Genomic DNA, 18,422 nt, shown 5'->3' with positions numbered 1-18,422 from the left:
GTTTACTTGATTTACCACTTTTTGAGAAAGGGAGTTGAAATCTCTGACTATAATTGTGGGTTAGTCTATTACTCCTTGAAGTTCTATACCTTTTTGTTCAGTTATCTGAAGCTTTGTTATTAGATGTATAAACATTTAGGATTGTTATATTCTCTTGACTCAGTTACTTTCTTTATTCCTGGTAGTATTCTTTGCTCTGAAATATACTTTGTTTGATATTAATATAGCTGTTCGAGTTTTCTTTTTGAAGGTGAATACACTTGCCTTCAGGCTTTGTTTATCCCCCTGCCCCAATCTGGAGTGCCTTCTCCTTTGTCTCCAAATTCAATCCTTCCTTCCCTTCCAGACCCAAGTCGTTCCTCATCTGTAAAGCTTTCCCTGCCGGTCTCAGATTTCTCAGTCCCTCTTCTGAATACATGCAACACTGTTTGCCTGTAACACTCTTGGGTGCTTAACCCCATCACTTGTTCTTGTGTTGCTATTGAACTTTCTGCATGCATGGACATTCTTATATAATCACAAAGCTCCTTGAAGACAGGAACAATTTATTTGTACCCCGTTAGCAACTTGCACAGTGCTGCTAGCCACGTGAGTGATTAGACACTTACACAACTCAATACAGAGCCTTTAAGTCAGGAAAATGGAGAACATGCATTATGATCACAGTCAAAACTGGGCATTGGAGTTGGACAACCCCGGTTGCTAATTCCACTCTCTCCCACACTAACTGTGGGACTTGAGCGAATGACAACCCCTTTGAGCCTTGGTATCCTCATCTGTAAAATGAGGACAACAACATCTATTTTGTCAGGTTGTCATAAGGATTAAATGAGATAAAACATAAAGTGCTAAGCACTTTATAGTAACTTCTCAATAAATGTGAGCTGTTACCGCTTTTATCACACTGAGCCATACCTCCCCGTGAGCCCCTGGGACAGCCCGATGATCAGTGGCTAGTGATGGCCAACCTCGAAGCCACTCCTTTTGAGCCTAAGCATTGAGTATGTAGAGGGAAAGAAGCAACACTTCGACAGGGACCAACAAACAGCAGCTGTAGCTACAAGCCCAAAGCCAAGTGTGTACAGTGTATGGAGGGCTGCTAATCACAAGTGGCCTTTTTAATTGCGGTCAGGCATAAAAACCTTTGGGGTCAGCGGGGAGGTTTCTGAGTGCCGAGAGGGAGAAAGGCTTACCATTGGGCTCAGGCTGGACTAAAATAGATCCTCAAAGCTCTGGCCCCCTCTGGCTGCCTGCTGAGTGTGTGTGTGTGTTGGGGGAGTCTGAGAAAAATGCCCTCCCACAACAGCCTCCCCGCCGCTGGCCTGCTGCCGTCCCCCTCTCACCCTTGCTCGCTCGCTCGCTCACTCGCTTGCTTGCTCGAAGCACAGCCCACATCCGGCAATGCTTAACCACAGCCTGCTCTGGCTTCAGGCAGCTGCCTCTTGGGGTGCAAGGAGTGGGGCCTGCTTGAGAGCACCTCCTTTCTCCCTTCCCCCAGGCCTGCCTCAGCGGCTCTTTGTGGCGCTTCTCAGAACCTGTGCCCTACTCCCCCCCCCCGCCCCCATTACACCCCCACCCTTCTCTTCTGCTGCCCCTACCCGCCTCTGAAGGCCTTCGTCTCTGTCTTGCCCATTTTCTGAGCTGACCCTCCCTCACCCATCCGTCATTTCCTGCCACCCCTGATGCTTTCCCCCAAGAAAAGTTAATCGACATTTATTCTCTACGTCCTCTCCAAAGGAGAGTTTCAGAAAATGCCGTTCTTGCACTTGGGGCCCTGACTGGGATGGGGTGGTAGGGAAGACCTGAGCTGCCCTAGGAAACAAGGCAGCCTCTGAGGAACTCCCAGCACAGAGGGACAGCAACTCCTTCAGCCAAATACACTTTATTTCTTTTCTCTCTCAGCTGACAAGGAGCTAGAGCATGCAAGGAGAAGCCGATGACCGTCCAGGGGCCTACAGCAGAGGGCAGGGAGCACAGGGCTGGCTCTGGGCCCTGAATCTGTGCATGGGCAGGACATTTTGCCAACAGTTACCCAGTTCAGCCTCAGAGAGGGTTGCAAAACAGAGAGCTAGAAAAAGAGAGAGGCAGGTGGCATAATTAGGGATGGGGGAGAACGTACATGCAGGAAAAGGAGGGACTGGAAGGGGGAAGGCACAGACATGATGGGGGAGGGGACAGGGGAAGGGAATAACAGACAGAAGCATCTGGCAGGAGGGCAGGCCAGGTGCCAGGGGGACAAGAGATGATGTTTCAAAGGACAATGAAACAGTAACATCCTAGGTGGGCACCAGCAGAGAAGGCAAGAAGGAGGGTGCTGGGAAAAGGCTGTAGGGTGAGTTGACCACAAGGCAGAAGAATAATTCTCTTGTGGGGTCCAAGACGTGTCCAGGGAACGAGTAGCAGGGTGCTGGAGAGGAGCCAGACCTGGGCAGGGGGCGAAGGGGGCCTTGGGAGCTGTCAGATCCCTTGCTGATTCAGGCCAGCATACAGGTCCCGCTGGCCTTTCCGGATGGGCTGGGGGTGGAAGAGAGGGGTGGTCAGTAGGTGGGAGGGAGTGGTTCCTAAGAAAAAAGGGGCTCTGCAAATGTAACTTTAGTGCAGTGGAAAGGCAGGTTCAGATCCTGACTCCACGCCGACTGGGAGGAGGCTTGAGCCAGTCCTGCTGTAAGCCTCAGCTTTCCCAGCTCAAAAATGGGAATCTAAAGACCCACCTCTCAAGGCTTTTGTCTGGGTTATATGAAATCACTCCTGCCAAAGTGCATATCACATGCTTGGCTGGTGCTCAGTAAATATTTGTGGAGTTTATCTAGGGATGATGTTCAAATTATTGAACAACTGGTAGTGCACACACACCAAATGACCAGAACAATCTTGGGAGGGCCTCTGCTCCACAGGGTGTTAACTCTTTAGTTGCCAAGTCAAGAGGTGGTCGGGTGGGAACTGGGGGAGGGGCTGTGACAGCTGGCAGTGTGTGTGTGTGGGCAGGAGTTGGGGGGTGGGGGGTGGAGGCAAAAGCTTAGGGCTATTTGCCAATGAGGTGTTTTAATTTTGCAATCACTGGTATGAACGTCATGGCACATGCTGGTGGAATATCAGCCCTGAATTTGCTGTTTAAGAATTTGCATTCAAAACTGAATCCCAGTGAGTGAATAAGCCAGAGGGAGAGGACTGTGTCTTCTTCCCCTGACCTCTGTGGCTATGGAGGCCACGCTGCCTTCGAGGTGGTCCTGTTCTACCCTGCAGAAGGCAGGGGTGGGCACCTGGGGGGCTCTCCCAGGAATCCTGAATGAGGGGCTTTGGAATTGCTGGCAGGCCAGCTGGACGGTCCCACTTGTTTCCCTTCTACCCTGGAAGGATCCCCCTCTCCCCGGCCCCATTACCTCATAGTCTGGGTTGGGGACAGGTGGTGGCTTCTCCTTGTTTTGTCCTGCAGAGGAGGAAGGGAAAGTGATTTGTTTCCACAAGGCACCGCCAATCTTGCAACCCCAACTGTTGCCATGAGACGTAAGCTCAAGGATGGCAAGCCCCTTCATTCTCTCCTTTACTTGTCCCTTTTTCCCTCTCAGCTGCTGCTTCTCCTCTTTCTTTTATCCCATCTCTACTGACTCCCACCCTCTTCTCTCAACCTTTTGTGAGTCTCAGCTCAAGGCCTCCTATGGTATCTCCCCCCTGGGGAAGGAAAAGAAAGGAGAAAAGATGGCAGTAACTAACAGCCCAGGGTCTCTCTTCCCACAGCGTGGAGATGGGATCTGATCACTCCAGGACCCAGATGACACTTGAGGAAGCTGGAGGTTAATAAACGTCTTCAGCACTTTTCTAAGATGGGAAGAAGCTGCCGACACACGGCATCCGCTGTTGGGACCTGGGCATCACGGTGCCTGTTCTGTTAGTCGCTGGGACCTAGCTGAGGACTTGCAACCCATCAGGCCTGGGCTGGACCCGTTGGCAGGAACCTCCTACAACCCAACACCACGTCCTTACCCCTGGGCCTGCCGCCAGTTCCCACTCCTCGAGTCACGGGCTTGGTCTTGGCCTTCCTCTTCTTGCTCCAGTAGTAAACCAGCAGCAACAAGCCCAGGGTGACGCAGACGTCGACTATGACGATGGTGACCACCACTGTCAGATCCACCTCCATGCAGTTCTCGCACACTGTGGTGCAGGCGTGGGGAGAAGAGGAGACAGTCACGCGGAAACTGGGGGTGAGGCAGGAACAAACGAAGGAGATTCTCCCCTCATTGCTCACTTGCCTGCCAGGGCTGGAGCCCCTCCTTTTAACGTGTTCATAATAATAACAATGATAAGCCAAAGGTGGTGGTTAGGGTAGAGGCTCTTGAGTCAGGCAGTCCTGGGTTCGAGTCCCAGCTCTGTTACTCACTAGCTGTGAAATGTGTGTGCAACTCACAAAGCCTCTGTTTCCTTGTCTATAAAATGGCAATAAAATAGTACTTTACTTGTATGGTTGTAGAGGGGATTACAGAAGATAATGGCAAGTGTTTGGGACAGTGCCTGAAACTTAATGAGCACTCAGTAAATGCCAGCAATCATTATTACTTTACTATTATGCCTTAGCTTATGACGTTTTATTATAGTGGCTTTGAGTCTCCTTTGCAAGTCCTTCTGAAGAATGTTCCTCCAGAGAAAGCATCAGATAAATTCATATCCACATGCCATAATTCTGGGCATGATACAATGCAGATGACCTAATTCTGTGTCTCGCGAGGCTGCTGCTTGAGATCTAGCACTGACTTAGGTTACCCCGACAGTCCCCCAGTGGCATTTTATTTATATTTCAGAAAACACATGCCATACGGTATCAGAGTCCCAGGATTGAGTGTGGGAGGAGGCACAAAGATGCCAGGGGACTGTGAGTTGGGAATGCTCTTTTGAAATGGTCCTCCCTACAGAGTCTAGTAGGGTCTGCTCTGGAGCCCTGTATTACCTCTTGCTCTCAAGTAGAGAGAATGGCTGTCCTTTGGGTGGCAGGTAAAATAGCCACTGTCCTCCACTTCGGAAAAATTATCCAGGACTAGGCGGACCTCGTTCTCGTCGTCTATTGCTTTATTGTTTTTCTTCCATGTTATTTTCTCAGATTCAGGGTCCTCAGGGCAAGTCAGCACCACTCTGGTTCCGGAGATGGAGACTTTGTATCCTGGGAAACAGGAGCCAAGAGAAGGGAAATTGGAGGGAGGAACCAGGAAGTTTTCAGAAGAGGAAAACTGGTGACAAAAGAACCAACCAAATGCAGAAAGTCATCTGTCCTCGGGGTCCTAGATATGCTTGTCAGAAGGGAGCCCTCTTGGCTAAAGGGTGTGGGAGAGGGGATTTGTGAGAGAAGGAGAAGTGGGCAAACATTTGAAAGGGGGATTCAGGATTTAGGCACTTACATGGGAACTTGGCGAGGAGAGGATGGAAGTAAAGAAAAACCCTATAAATGTTCCTGTTTGGTATCTTTTCATAGGGGCTGGGAATGTCAGTATGGGAAGCAGCTTGGTTCTTGGGGTCAACCCTTCTCCATCTGTTCCTTCCCTTCTCCCCACCAACCTGAATCCTCAGACAGGCATAAATAAAGACTGAGAAACTTACTTTTCTGTGTAAGTTCATCTGAAAATGGAAAAAGGAGAGTGTGGTAAGTGAACAACCTTGGTTTAAGATGAAATTGCAGGTAATAGTTTTCAAGTGGGACCAGGCACGGATCCAAGAATTCCCACAAAGGGCTCCATCCTTCAGGGAGCTCTGAGCCTTGAGGTGAGGCGTGTGATTCGCCCATGGGGTGTGCTCACACTTATAACCCAGACACATGGCCGAGGATATACCACATGTACTCCTAGACCCAGACCGGCTGAAGCCCAGAAAGTCTTAAAATCATAAAGCTGAAAAAAAATTCTAGAAGTCTTCAAGTTTATCCTCCTGCACTAGCCAGAACCATATTCCAGATAGTTTCAAAGCAATCTTCTTAGAGACAAAAACCTCCCACCTTTGAATCACTGATTCTTAGGGTTGCCTATTTCTCATATTCAGAAATTCTCTCTTATAACTAACAGTCCCTCGTAATAATAGAGATCAAACATCTTTCTTCTTATTTCATACACCTTGTTCTTTTATTGCCCTTAAATGATGTGAAGTGCTCTACGCATTGTAAGGGAATGTTTCTTTCAAGAAAAAGTGACTTTATTTAAGGAAAATGTTCAAAAATTGCTTCTGGTGATGAATGCACAACTATATGATGGTACTGTGAATAACTGATTGTACACTGTGGATAAGTGTAGGATATGTGAATATATCTCAATAAAACTGTATTTAAAAAAATGGCTTTATTTAAAATTATCTCTGAATATAAGCAATTCTCAATTATTTTTATTAGAAGAAGGAACCATTGGTATGGACAACCGAAATCCATGAATAATCCACAAATATTATTTGGGAACCCAGCCACATTCCCCATAGCAGGCAGTTTTGTTCTGGGAGATGTGTTACCAAGAAGTTAGGATTTAAGGGTTGATTACAATTACTGAATCATTATATAGCTATTCCTTTTTACCTTCTGGTATATTAGAGCAGACAGAGGGAAATAACTGAAAACCTGAACTGTAATCCAGCTGCCTTTGTCTCTGATGATGATTGTATAGCCTTTGTCTTGTGTCTTTGTGATTGTAGAAGCCTTGTGACTTACCTTCACTTATACCCATTTATCCAGTTTTTCGACTTTCGAGTCTTATGATCATGAAAGACAGCCCCTAATGTTTATTGGAGAAGGGTCTTAGATCAGCCCAGAACTAACTCACCCCAAGTCCAAAGTTATCTTGATAACCAAAGCTGGATCTAACCAAAATGGGCCCACCTGACATGCATGGTAGCTTAGATTTTAACCTACAAGTCACCTATGCCTCATTATAATACTAAAAAACACGCCCATCATCGTGTTAAGGCCACCATTTTCTTACACACATTCTGTGACTAAGCATGTAATCAATCTGCGCCTGCTCAATAATTAAATCACCTCTAATTACATCACCTGGGGCCATTGTGCTCATTATGCTAAAATCTGCCCATCTTTTGATGCTATAAAACTATCAGAATTATTGTAGTTTGGGGAGACAGATTTTGGACCAATAGGCCATCTGCTCTCCTGCTTCACGCCTAGCAATAAAACTCTTTCTCTCTTTGAAACCCGGGTGTCTCAGGAATTGGTCCTTTGAACACATCAGGCAAAAGAATCTTCCGCCTTGGTCTGGTAACAATTGGGCCCCCGGAGGCACAAACTTGTTTCCTGGAGGATTTATGGCTGGGACACTGGGCAGCACGAGGCTAAGCTAGAGCTGAAAGAGAGGAGAGGTGCTCTGAGTGCCCCTCCTCAGGGGTGTTTTGCTACAGCCCGCTACTGGGAAAAGAGCCTAAATTTGAATCCCAGCTCTGCCTTAGGCTGTATAACCAGTCAGTTAACCTCTGAGCTTCAGTTTCTTCATCAGGGAAATGGAGGTAAAATACCAACCTCCTAAGGTTTTTGTGACAATTAAATGGGTCATGGAGCTGAAAGTGGATGGCATCTAGCAGGTGCTCAAGAAAAATGTTAGTTCCTTTCTTCCTTTTCTCTGGGGGTCCTGCTACAATGGAGAACAGAACTGAGCTCCGCCCAGTTGCTGAGGAAGCACTCCAACTGACACTGCACAGAATATAAACAAATCATCCACCAGGCAGTTTATCTACCGACTAATGATTGGGAGTTGAGTATAATGACAAGAGATAACTGATATTATTTTGACTTATAAATAAGTTGATGTTTCTTAGGAGTGTTAAATGAACTAGGAATCACAAATAAAGTAATTTAAAAGTAAATAGTATACTCTGCTTGATATATTTGTTTAAAAAAGAAATGCAAAGAAAGTTGCTCAAAAGTTTTATCGGCACAGATTCACTAGTAACGCTTAGACTTACACATGTTCTGTCTTTGCTTAGAAATATGTGTGCTCATAAAGATTTTATACACATTCAAAGAAAGTATTTTTTAATGATTAAGAAAATAAGCTTCAGTATCAGATAAATCTGCATTTATCTTTATCTCTGATTGAACTATTTATTATTTTTCTAAGCCTCTGTTTTATTATCTGTAAAGTAGGCATGTTAGAAAAATTAAATGAGGAAATTTAGATAAAATATTTAGGGCAATACCTAGAGCACACCTGCTCAATAAACGTTAATGTTTATTATCTATAGCCTCATGCTTTCCATATCATAATAGCTAAAATTCATCTAATGCCTTTTCTATGCCTGATAATGTTCTAAGTAACTTAAACAGATTACTCATGCAATCCTCACAACAACCCTACAAACTAGGGCCTTTACTGTTTCCATTTTACAGATGACGATGCTACGGGACAACAAAGTTAGGTAAGTTGTTCAAAGACACCCAGCCAGGATTTAAACATGGCAGTCTAGCTTCAGAGTTAGACTCTTAACCTCATACTATACAGCCTTATTTCTTCCTCTTGAAATACTCCCATTCCCTAAAATATTAATCTATCCTTTTAGAACTTAGTGCAAGAACCGCCTCCTCTGGGGAACCTTCCCCAACTGCCCTCTGTGGAGTTGATGACTCCTCTCTTTATACTTCATTTTACTCTGTATCCACACATATCATAGCATATAATGCTCTGCATTATCCATTACTTGTTTCTCACACAAGACCATCATCTTCTTGAAGGGAGGGAGTTAGCAGTGCATTCATGTGTTTGTTCATTTATTCATCCAAAACATAATCGTTAAGCTCCTACTACGTGCCAGGCACTGGGCCAGGAAAATAAGATGTTGTCTCTGCCTTCAAGGGACACTTGGCTTATACAAAAACGCATGGAGGCTCCAACCCACACCCACATGCGTATTCTTTCCTGCTCTTATGCTCAGGGATACACATCAGCATCACTTGAGCAGGTTGGCTGTAATCAGACATGACAGCTGGCAACAGATGCAGGCCCTTCTCACATCCATCCTATTGAAAGATAATTGTCTCTTCCCTCTAATAGCCCTGGTTCTTGGCATTTATCATTGTGATTATCCTCTATGCCTTTTTTTTTTCCTAATTTGAAAAAACTTTGTATAGAATGAAAATTCTCTTACCAATGTCTTCATTTTCTGAAAAGGAAATGAAAAGAAACCATTAGCAACGCTTCCACTGGCTACTAACACCCTGTTCCCCTGGGTTAGGCCTCTTCCCTCATCCTTTAGAAAACATGGCTTTTTAAATCCCTCCCCCCCCATGCTGTATACGAAAAGCTATTTTGGGTACTAGACTTTACATTAAACCACTGATGGCCATTTACAAAAATGGCTCCAAAGACACTACAAATCAGTCATTGCCAGAGTGTGAACTGGCACAATGGTTGTCTTTAAAAATGAAATTGGTTCGATGAGTTTGGAGGAGCTGTTTGAAGAGAGGCTTCCAATGTTGGGGCACTCTTGCCTCTACTACTGTGATAGAGAAGGCAAATCCAGGCCAGGCACGCTCAAGTGCATATGCACATGTGCACACACACACTCAGTACTCAAACATGCGGCTCTGATTGTGCACCCACATGCTGCCCAGAGGTGCTGAACAGCATCTCGGTACCCTGTGACCTCCCCAGTGCACCCCCAGGCATGCAATCTGGCTATGCACACTCTCCACAATCTTACATCAAATATGAAGTGCAAACATCAGAAAACTCTTGGCACTTGTGACTTATAGGCTCATTTTTTCCCTTTTGAACAGGGAAGACTCTTTGTTTCCTATGATCTCTGGTGCTTCCCTCTTCCTGGCTAGAAATATCTCTTGACTTAGGAGGAAAATGCAAAGGAGAAGATGGCAGCAAACCCCTTTTAGTTTTGGTCTCCTGGAGGCTAGAGAAAGCTCCACTCATGAATACAAAGAATGCTGGGCTGATTTCATGAAAAGGAAGGAAAGAGTAACTCACCTTGTCCCCAAGCACCAGCTAGAAAAGAAATGACAAGAAAAAAAGAGTGAGTAAATGTTGTGAGTGCCTGCAATTCCGAACAGAAAATGTGCTGTGCTCCAGCCTGACTATTTTTGAACATCCAAAGTCTTTCCCAGTCACCACTGGATCACAGTCATTCCCACACCGCAGAAAAATGACACACTGCTGGGGGTTGGTCAGGGGTTCCTGGTTAATTCAGAATCAGAGCAAGGAAGCATCTACCATTAAACATGAACACGATATTTGACAAACACACGTTTAAAAAAATTGGGTTTACTTTTTGCACAACTGGAGAAACAATTTTGCAACCAAGCCTCTATTTTGAAACTCGAGCTCTGTGGAAGAAAGACAAGCTCTTGGTTGGGTACAAATGTTGGATTCTTGTTCTGTCTCTAGCACCTGCTTGTCTGATGGTTCAGTTTTTCCATTTGCTTCTTGCCTGAGACAGAGACGGAAATATTTGAAACCCAGATATCTCATGACACAAAGCCTGTAGATAGAAGGGCCTGATCACATTTCCAGTGGGCCCTCTGGAATCCCCTCACCCAGCAATAACTTGAATTTGTTACAATGACCTGTTTCCTTGGCACTGCCTGAAAGTTTCTTGTATACCTGGACCTCTCTTTGACCAATAGCCTCTATACCAGGTGAGACCTCCTTGCCAAAGCAGACTGGGCACGTTTCCATGATGCCAAATTTCTAGCTATACTCAGGTCTTTGACATCCCTCTTTTTTTTAGGAAAAGTGTAGTTTATACTACAGGCTTCTAAAAAAATGCCTGTTCATTCCCTGAAGGAGTCACATGCTGTCCCTTGCTTCTCAGAGTGTGTTCCTGGGACCAGGGCAGAGCATCAGCTGGGAGCTACTTGGGAATGCAGAATCCCGGCCCCCTCTCTGGATCTACTGAAGCAGAAGCTTCGTTTCAACAAGATCCCCAGGTGATTTGTACACACAGTGAAGTTTGAGAAACCCTGGTCTAAGCAGACCTCTCAAGAAAAAGCAGGAAGTGCAGACATCATGGCTGTGGCTCCGAGAGAGCAGCCCGGCCGTGAGAGCATTCTCTAGGTCTCTGAGCCATTTTGTCTCATGTGGTGCAGCCATTTAAAGCACAGGCCTTGGAGAAGGGCAGGCCTGGTTTCCCAGATAAGCTTCAGTATGTCCTACCTATAGGTTTTGAACAAGCTATTTAACTTCTTTGAGTACGTTTCTTTGTCTGTAAAATAGGGGAGATAATGCCTATTTTCCAGGGTAGAGGTAAGGATTAAATTAGTTAACGTAGGTAAATTACTTTTCTTTACCCAGTGTCTGCCACTCAACAAATGACAACTTTTTTTGTTTGTTTGTTTTTGGTATTATTTATCTCAGATGAGATATGTAAATGCTCTTAGTTATTTATCAATTTGTATTCTACTTTCCTTTAGAAAGGATTAAGTTTGTTGAAAACTCTTTGGTCCCCTGCAAAGGACTAAAAATTATGAGGTGTTTTCTTGTATCAGAGAAGTAAACATGCTGTATACCTTGGGCAGCATTTGGGTTCAACTACCTGCCCGACACCTGGTCTCCCTAAAACAAGGAGTGGAGGTTGGCTACGCTAATTTCTTTCATGTTAGCTTCTAAGGGCTGGGTAAGTTCGCTGACGGAACAAGCTTGTTTTCATAGACAGAGAGACCTCTTTGCTTTCAACAGGCACGATCTTCCCAAATTCTTTTCTGTGGCTGTGCCCGAAACTATCTCCCAGGCACCTGGGGCACCTCTTTTTCATTAGCCTCCAGCCTGGCTCCTCACCTTATCACAGCACAAACCATTCCTCACTCTCCTCTGAACCACTGGGCAGCATCAGGGAGGCTGTGAGGCTCCCAATTGTCTAGAGGAACCCCCACCCCCACCCCCATTTCATTCCCTTCCACTCACCTGAAAAGAGGCACAGTCCCAGAACCAACCAGAGAGCGCCCGACGGCATCCTTCTCTCACCGAATCCTCACTTTACCTAAGATGGTGGAGGCGAGTAAGTTTATCACTTCTGAAAAAGAAACCAGAGGAGCTTTTTCCAAACATCTGCTGGAGATGAGAACCCTGGGGCCATTGCTCCCAATGCTTGGATGAAAAAAGGGGCTTTGAAGAGGGAGTCTCACCATTTTTTGAAGCAGGCACCCACAACTGGGAGGGGAGGCAGGTTTCTGAGCCCCACACAGGAAGTGTGGAGGGGCCTCTGGGCCTGCACAGTTCTACTACGTCACTTGGAAACGTTCAAGGCAGAGGCGGCCACCTGGTTTGGCTGAGGAGAGCTGGGTCCACAGCCTTCCCATAAGGATGGGCAAGAGGACTCTGATGAAACCTAGAGGTGCCTGTGAAAAATACCCACCATCTAGCTGGCCAGGCCTTGTACAATGAGCCCTCCATATTGGCGCCCCCTTCTCAGATTCCCCACCCTGAGAAACGAGCTGTGAAAGGAATATGACAGCATTACAGGGAGAGATGGGGTTGCATATATGCTTTCTTCATGGGGGACCTGACATGGAGCAGCAGGTGCAGCCATCTTATTAACAAAAGGGGAAAAGGGGTTGTCTTGAAAATACATGGTGAGTTAAAACCATGGGAGGCCGTTTTTTGCCTATAATATTTGCAAAAATATTTAAAAACACAATACTCAGTATTGGAAAGGTTGAAGAGTGACAATAGCAAAATCTGCTGGTGCGTGTGTAAACGGATACAGCCATTCTTTATTTTTCAGCAAATGCTTGCTCTGTGCCAGTTACTATACTAAGGGCCATACTGACATATATCATTTAATCTTCAGAACAACCCTATGAGGTAGGTATTATTTTCATGCCCGTTTTATACTTGAGCAAACTGAGGCTCAGACAGATTCCATAACTTGTTTTAGGTTATAGAACTGGGACTCTAGAAAATATTTTGGCAAAATCCATTGATTTGGTCAATGTTTATTTGATGTCCACTATGCTGTGGTCATGTGCTAGTAAGCCAGCAATCGTGGGGCAGGTATACTTTCAGTCTTTGTGGAAGAAGAAAGGAAATGGGGACCTTAAACAGAAAATTACAGGAGTGATTGATGCTACGCAAGAGGAAGTACAAGAGCTATGCGAGTGATAAAATGAGGGCTAATATGATCTTGGGGGTGGGGGCAGAAAGTCTCACTGAGAAGGTGACATTTAAGCTGAGGTCTGATAAATAGGAATGAGTCAGGTGTAGATGAGGAAGGGAAAAGCATTCCAGACGGAGCAGCTGTTTGGAGTCCGGAGATGAGAAAGAGAGATCCATTCACGAAGCTGGAAGTCCAGAATGGCAGGTAACAGAGGGAGAGAGAAGGAGGGGCAGGAAATGAGATTGGACACTCAGCAGGGGTCAGATGGCAAGGGACTTACAAGCCATGTTAAGAATTTTAAACAATTATTCTAAGAGCATGGGGAAGCAACTGAAACATTTTAAACAGGGGAGTGACAGAATTGGATTCCTTAAATTAAAAAAAAATTAAATGAAAAATCAATTTTGATTATGGAAGTTACACACATATTAAAAACATCAAAGAGGAATGGATTAACGAACATGTCCCTCCTTGCCTCACCCCCAATTCCTCTCCCTAGAGAAAACCACTTTTACCTTTTTAAACTGTCTCGTGGCGGTTACCTTCCTATCTCTAAATGTGCATTGTCATCAGTTGAGTTCTTCGGGAAACAGACTTTGAAATGGAGATCTGTGCAGGTGGCTCAGTGGAAGGAGCTCCCAGGAGCAACACCTCTAAGGGAGTGAGGGAAGCAAGACTGGGCAGAAGGAGAAGATGAGCTATGATGAGGTAGCAGCAGAGGCCTTAGCCAATCCCACGGGGATTTCTGAAGCTGGGAAGACTCTTCGGAGTTGTCCTGGACTGAGACACAGGATCACCATCCGGCCATTGGATGTGAGCTCTTCCCAGAGAGGAGGCATCCACTTGGGCCAGGCAGCTCCCTTCAACCGAGGGTAATTCCTGTGCAAGGACCCAGCCAGGAACCCTGAGCAGACAACACTCCCAGCAGCTGGGGGTGGTGGGGTGGTGGTGAGCCATCCTGAAGGGGAGATTGGGTGATGCAACACAGTGTCCACTGCAGTCCACCCTTGCATGGCTCGGATCCACTTGCTTCATGTTTTCTTTTTACCCATCCTTGCACAGCTCTTTCAGGATTGTGGTTGAACCCTTTTCCTGGGATGAACTGTAGTTGCACTGCCACAGCTGTGGACCCTGTGTCCAACAGCCCTCGGAAAATCTGGGTATTCCTTTTGCCACCAGTACATGACTCTAGGTCTGTGAATCACTACCTTACATACTTGCCTTAGTGTCAGAATGCCCTTTCTTATGGGGACTTGGTCTCTCTTTCAGTAGATGGGTTCTGGGTCTGAGAACTGGCTCAGATCTGGAAATTGAGAAGGGACTTGCGGCTTTCCATTGGTATGGTTCACCTCAGCCTTCTGCTCATTCTTTCTTGGATGTTTTAGATATGTATATTTAGTACTCTTGTTGGCTGCCCATCTAGCTTGGCACATAGGATAGGGTTACCAGATATGCATGGGACACACTCTTGCTAAAAAATTATTTGCTGTTTATCTGAAATTCAAATTATCTGGGAATCTTGTATTTTTGTTTGCTAAATCTGGCAACCCTACCCTAGGAACACATATTCTTTCAACTATCTCCATAGATCCCTGTGAGTCAGGGCCCCTGGCTAGAATTCAGAACTTGCTACCTATAATGGTTGATTTTATGTGTCAACTTGGCTAGATTCGGGTTCTCAGTTTTTTGGTCAAACACTAATCTAGCTGTTCTGTGAAGTATTTTGTAGCTGTGAATAACAACTACAATCCATTGACTTTTAGTAAAGCAGACGATCCTTTGTGGGAGTTTGAAGCTGTTATGTACCCCAGAAAAGGTCATGTTCTTTTAATCCATTCCAGTGGGTGCAGACCTGTTGTGGTGGGAGCCTTTGATTAGATTATTTCAATTGAGATGTGACCCACCTCATTCAGGGTGGGTCTTGATCCTCTTGCGGGAACCCTTTATAAGAGGATAAAACACTTACAGAAGCTAAGAGATGACGTTCAGAGAAGTTCACAGAAAAGGACACAGAAGCTGAGCAAGAAAGCCATAGACAGAGAAGCCAGAAGCCAAAGCAATGAAACCCTGGAGAGAAGGACCAACAGATGCTGCCATGTGCCTGTTCATCTGGCAGAGGAGTCCAGATTGCCAGCAGCTTTTCTTCAGAGAAGGTGTTGTCCTGTTGAAGCCTTAATTTGGACATTTTCATGACTTTAGAACTGTAAATTGTAAGTTAATAAATCCCCATTGTTAAAAGCCAGTGCATTTCTGGTATATTGCATTTTGTCAGCTTTAGCAGACCAAAATACCCTTGAAAATGAGGATAAGCCTCATTTAATCAGTTGAAGGTTTTAAGAGCAAAAACCGAGGTTACCTGGAGAAGAAGAAATTCTACCTGAAGTCTGCTATATCACCTCTGGCCTGAGTTTCCAGCTGCTGTCCTGCCCTAAGAGATTTTAGATTTGCCAACTCCCATAATTCCTTAAAATAAATCTCTTTATTTTGGAAACACATTTTATTATACACAGACATTTTATTACACACACACATACATACATACATACATCATATTGGTTCTGTTTTTATGGAAAATTCTGACTGATGCACTGCCTATTAGGAGGTTATACCCACCTTGCTTTGCAAGTGAAGAGCTGCCACCCGGCTTTAGCTGCCGTCATTCCCATCACTAGTTGGAGCCCAAGTCTACAACAGCATGTCCTACCGCTAGCCCAGGCCTTCAGAGGACAACGTGGGGTGGGCTAATGGTGTCTTGAATTATATGGAAGCCTCTGAATGAGAGGGCCACTTCTGTGGCCTAGGGGTTTAGGGCAATCTAGGGGTTCAAGGCTTTCACTCACATTTGCCCAGATATCCCCATCCCAGGCTTAGGGTCCCACTCTTTCTTTGTCATGGCCTTGACTTTTGCGTAAGTGACTTGCCTCAGTTGAGAATTCATCCTTCTCTGGGATTCTGCCACCCTCATAATTAAGACTTGTGCCTGGTCTTGGCTCAGCCTGCCCTCTGGCTGCAGGAGATGAGGTTCTCTTTAAATGCTGTTGAGGTGACCCTATGACACCCTCATTGTGCTTCAAATTGGTGATTAATTGAACCCAGCCTGTCATTTTCTCCCTTCAACACATCGGTGGGTCAAAGCAACAGCCACTCAATTCCAGTCCTTATAGTTCTATTTACCTGAGCCTCTCACATGCCAGGGGCATTTCATAAACAAGTGTCCCTTTCCACCTTAATCTTGTTTGCCACTGGCGATAGGGTCTTCATTGCCATTTGGCTGACAAGTTATCCAACTCCAGAATCCCTTCTTTACAAGCTGCTTTATGGGACCACTTCTTGTGGTTCCATATGGAGGTCCTCTTCTGTACAACTGTCTTAGGATTGGTCTCCTACAAGCAGTTGTGGGATGGCAATTCTTGTACATGTGATTCATTGAGGGAGTGCAGTCAGGTGAATCATGTAAGGGAGTGAGGAAAGCACTTTAGGAGAGAGAAGTTAGTTCAAAATATGGGTTCAGCTGAAGTGTAGCCTCAGTCTATCTCAAGGGGAACACTGGAGCATGAACTACTCCACTGAGTTGTCCTACCTTGAGGCAGGGGTCTGATCTTTCATACCTCTTTATCAATTAGCCTTTGGCTGCAGGATGCTCTTGGGGGAAAGCAGTAACCTCCCAGGCAATTCCAGGCAGGACAGTGGAGGGCAGTGCTGCTTCCAGCACTTAGCAGTCAATACCCACAAAAGCTGGGGGATGGGTGCACTGGCCACACAAAGGGGATCTGGGCAGGGTGCCAAAAACACCTATACCAGCATACATCTCTAAACACTATAATTTGCTTTTGCCTGTTTTGTGAGTTGTAGAAGAATGGAATGAGTCACACTTTTGTATCTGGCTTCTTTCGCTCAACATTAAGTTTATGAGATTCTTACATGTTGTTGCATGTAACTGTAGTTCCCATTTTTCATTTCTGTTTAGTATTCCATTATATGACTACGCCACAATTTATTATCTGTTCTATTCTTGAAGGACATTTGGGTTATTTCTAATTTGGGGCTAAAATAAATCCTTTATTGCACATTACTCCTATGGTTCTGCTTCTTTAACATATTGACTTATATCCAGCAACTTTGCTAAGCCCATTTATTAATTCTCATAATTTATCTCCACACTATTTTCTACATACACAGTCATATCATCTGAGAATCCTTTCCAATATTTATATCTTTAATTTTTTTTTTTCTCTTGCTCTATGCCAAGGGCCCAGACCTCTAATGTTAAACAGATCTGGTGAAGGTGGCAATTCTTTTCTCAATCCTGAACTCATTTCATCATGTATTAGGGGCAATGTTTTCTGGAGTTTTTCTTTGTTTGTTAGTTTGTAGCTACTCTTTATTACATTAAGGAAGCTCCATTCTATTCCTGTTTGCTAAGCAATTTATCATGAATAGTTGTTGAACTTGTCGACTTTTTTTAGAGCTGAAATGATCCTTTTATTGAACTATTTTCCTCTGTAGTTGTTAACCAGCTGGGCATTCTGTTGCACCACTGTCGACATCATCTATGCTGTCCTGAGGGTGGTGGCTGTCAACACTGCAGCCCACAGACTGGCCAGACTCCAGAATCTTCTTAAGGCTTCCAGAGAGTTCTCTGGTTGAAGGTCAGTGCTGCATCTGTTGGGCAATGTTGACAATCTCATCAAAAGTGATATTTCCACTGTGCTCAATGTGTTTCTGCCTCTTTCTGTCTCTCGGTGGTTCCTGGAGGGCTTTGATGGTCAAGGCAGAGGCAGAAGGTACAAGCTCAGCCTGGGCCGTCCGTTCTGAATGGCCAGTTTCACTGTAATTCTCAGAATTTCCAGTCACCAGTTGCTTTGGCGACATCACCACCAAACTTTTATTGGAGACAGACCCGGGGGACCAATCTTGGAGCCACAGCAGAGATGGCACCAGCTTCCCAACTGGTGCACCTCAGGGACAGGACTTTGATCTTGTTGGGGTTGAACTTCAATGGCATGGCGCAGGCAGTTCATGTGGGAGGAAACTGGATGTGGGACAACCAAAGAAACCTGCACCTGGACCTCCTCCGAGCCCAAAAGCCTCAAATCGTTTTTCCTGTACCCATTAAGATAATCATATATGTCTACTTTATTTTATTAATTGGTGAATTATCTTGTTTGTTTTTCTAATGTTAAACTATTTTACTCATGAAATAAATCCACTTTGGTTGTGATGATCATCCTATGTATTGCTAGATTTCATTTTTAACATTTCTTTGAATATTTCTCACTGATTGTGCATATGTTCCCCAGAAAAAGCCATGTTCTTTGATGCAATCTTTTGGGGCAGATTGATTAATCTTTTTG

At 45.0% G+C, this 18,422-nt stretch overlaps 1 protein-coding gene and 1 pseudogene across 5 annotated transcripts; both read right to left on the bottom strand.

Annotated features, from left to right (window-relative positions):
- Window positions 1-1,863: 1,863 nt before the first annotated feature.
- Window positions 1,864-12,195, bottom strand: CD3E (CD3e molecule). Of its 5 annotated transcripts, XM_037841624.1 has the most exons (10): window positions 12,098-12,195; window positions 11,877-11,985; window positions 9,945-9,962; window positions 9,112-9,126; window positions 5,584-5,601; window positions 4,940-5,149; window positions 3,982-4,149; window positions 3,381-3,427; window positions 2,425-2,514; window positions 1,864-2,068 (listed from the first exon to the last, which is right to left on the bottom strand). In XM_037841624.1, exons 2-9 carry the CDS (start codon window positions 11,923-11,925, stop codon window positions 2,458-2,460), a joined length of 582 nt encoding a protein of 193 aa, XP_037697552.1. In that variant the 5' UTR covers window positions 11,926-11,985; window positions 12,098-12,195; the 3' UTR covers window positions 1,864-2,068; window positions 2,425-2,457. The 5 variants fall into 5 exon arrangements, with proteins under 5 accessions (XP_037697552.1, XP_037697550.1, XP_037697551.1 ...); XM_037841622.1 differs by having other exon boundaries at window positions 1,864-2,514; XM_037841623.1 differs by having other exon boundaries at window positions 1,864-2,514; window positions 11,877-11,952; window positions 12,098-12,132.
- A 5,382-nt stretch (window positions 12,196-17,577) lies between these two features.
- LOC119537311 lies at window positions 17,578-18,142 on the bottom strand (annotated as a pseudogene).
- Window positions 18,143-18,422: the final 280 nt, after the last annotated feature.

The sequence above is a fragment of the Choloepus didactylus genome, chromosome 6 (genome assembly GCF_015220235.1).
Source record: "Choloepus didactylus isolate mChoDid1 chromosome 6, mChoDid1.pri, whole genome shotgun sequence".
NCBI lineage: Eukaryota > Metazoa > Chordata > Mammalia > Pilosa > Megalonychidae > Choloepus > Choloepus didactylus.
This window is presented reverse-complemented; position numbering and strand designations above follow the sequence as displayed.

Excerpts from the sequence above, each read along its gene's own strand:
- CD3E (XM_037841622.1), bottom strand. The coding sequence starts at position 11,925 with ATGCCGTCGGGCGCTCTCTGGTTGGTTCTGGGACTGTGCCTCTTTTCA. Across the intron at positions 3,428-3,981 it reads AACTGGCGGCAGGCCCAGGG|GACAAAACAAGGAGAAGCCA; the intron begins GTAAGGACGTGG and ends CCTCCTCTGCAG. Across the intron at positions 2,515-3,380 it reads TCCCCAACCCAGACTATGAG|CCCATCCGGAAAGGCCAGCG; the intron begins GTAATGGGGCCG and ends TTCCACCCCCAG.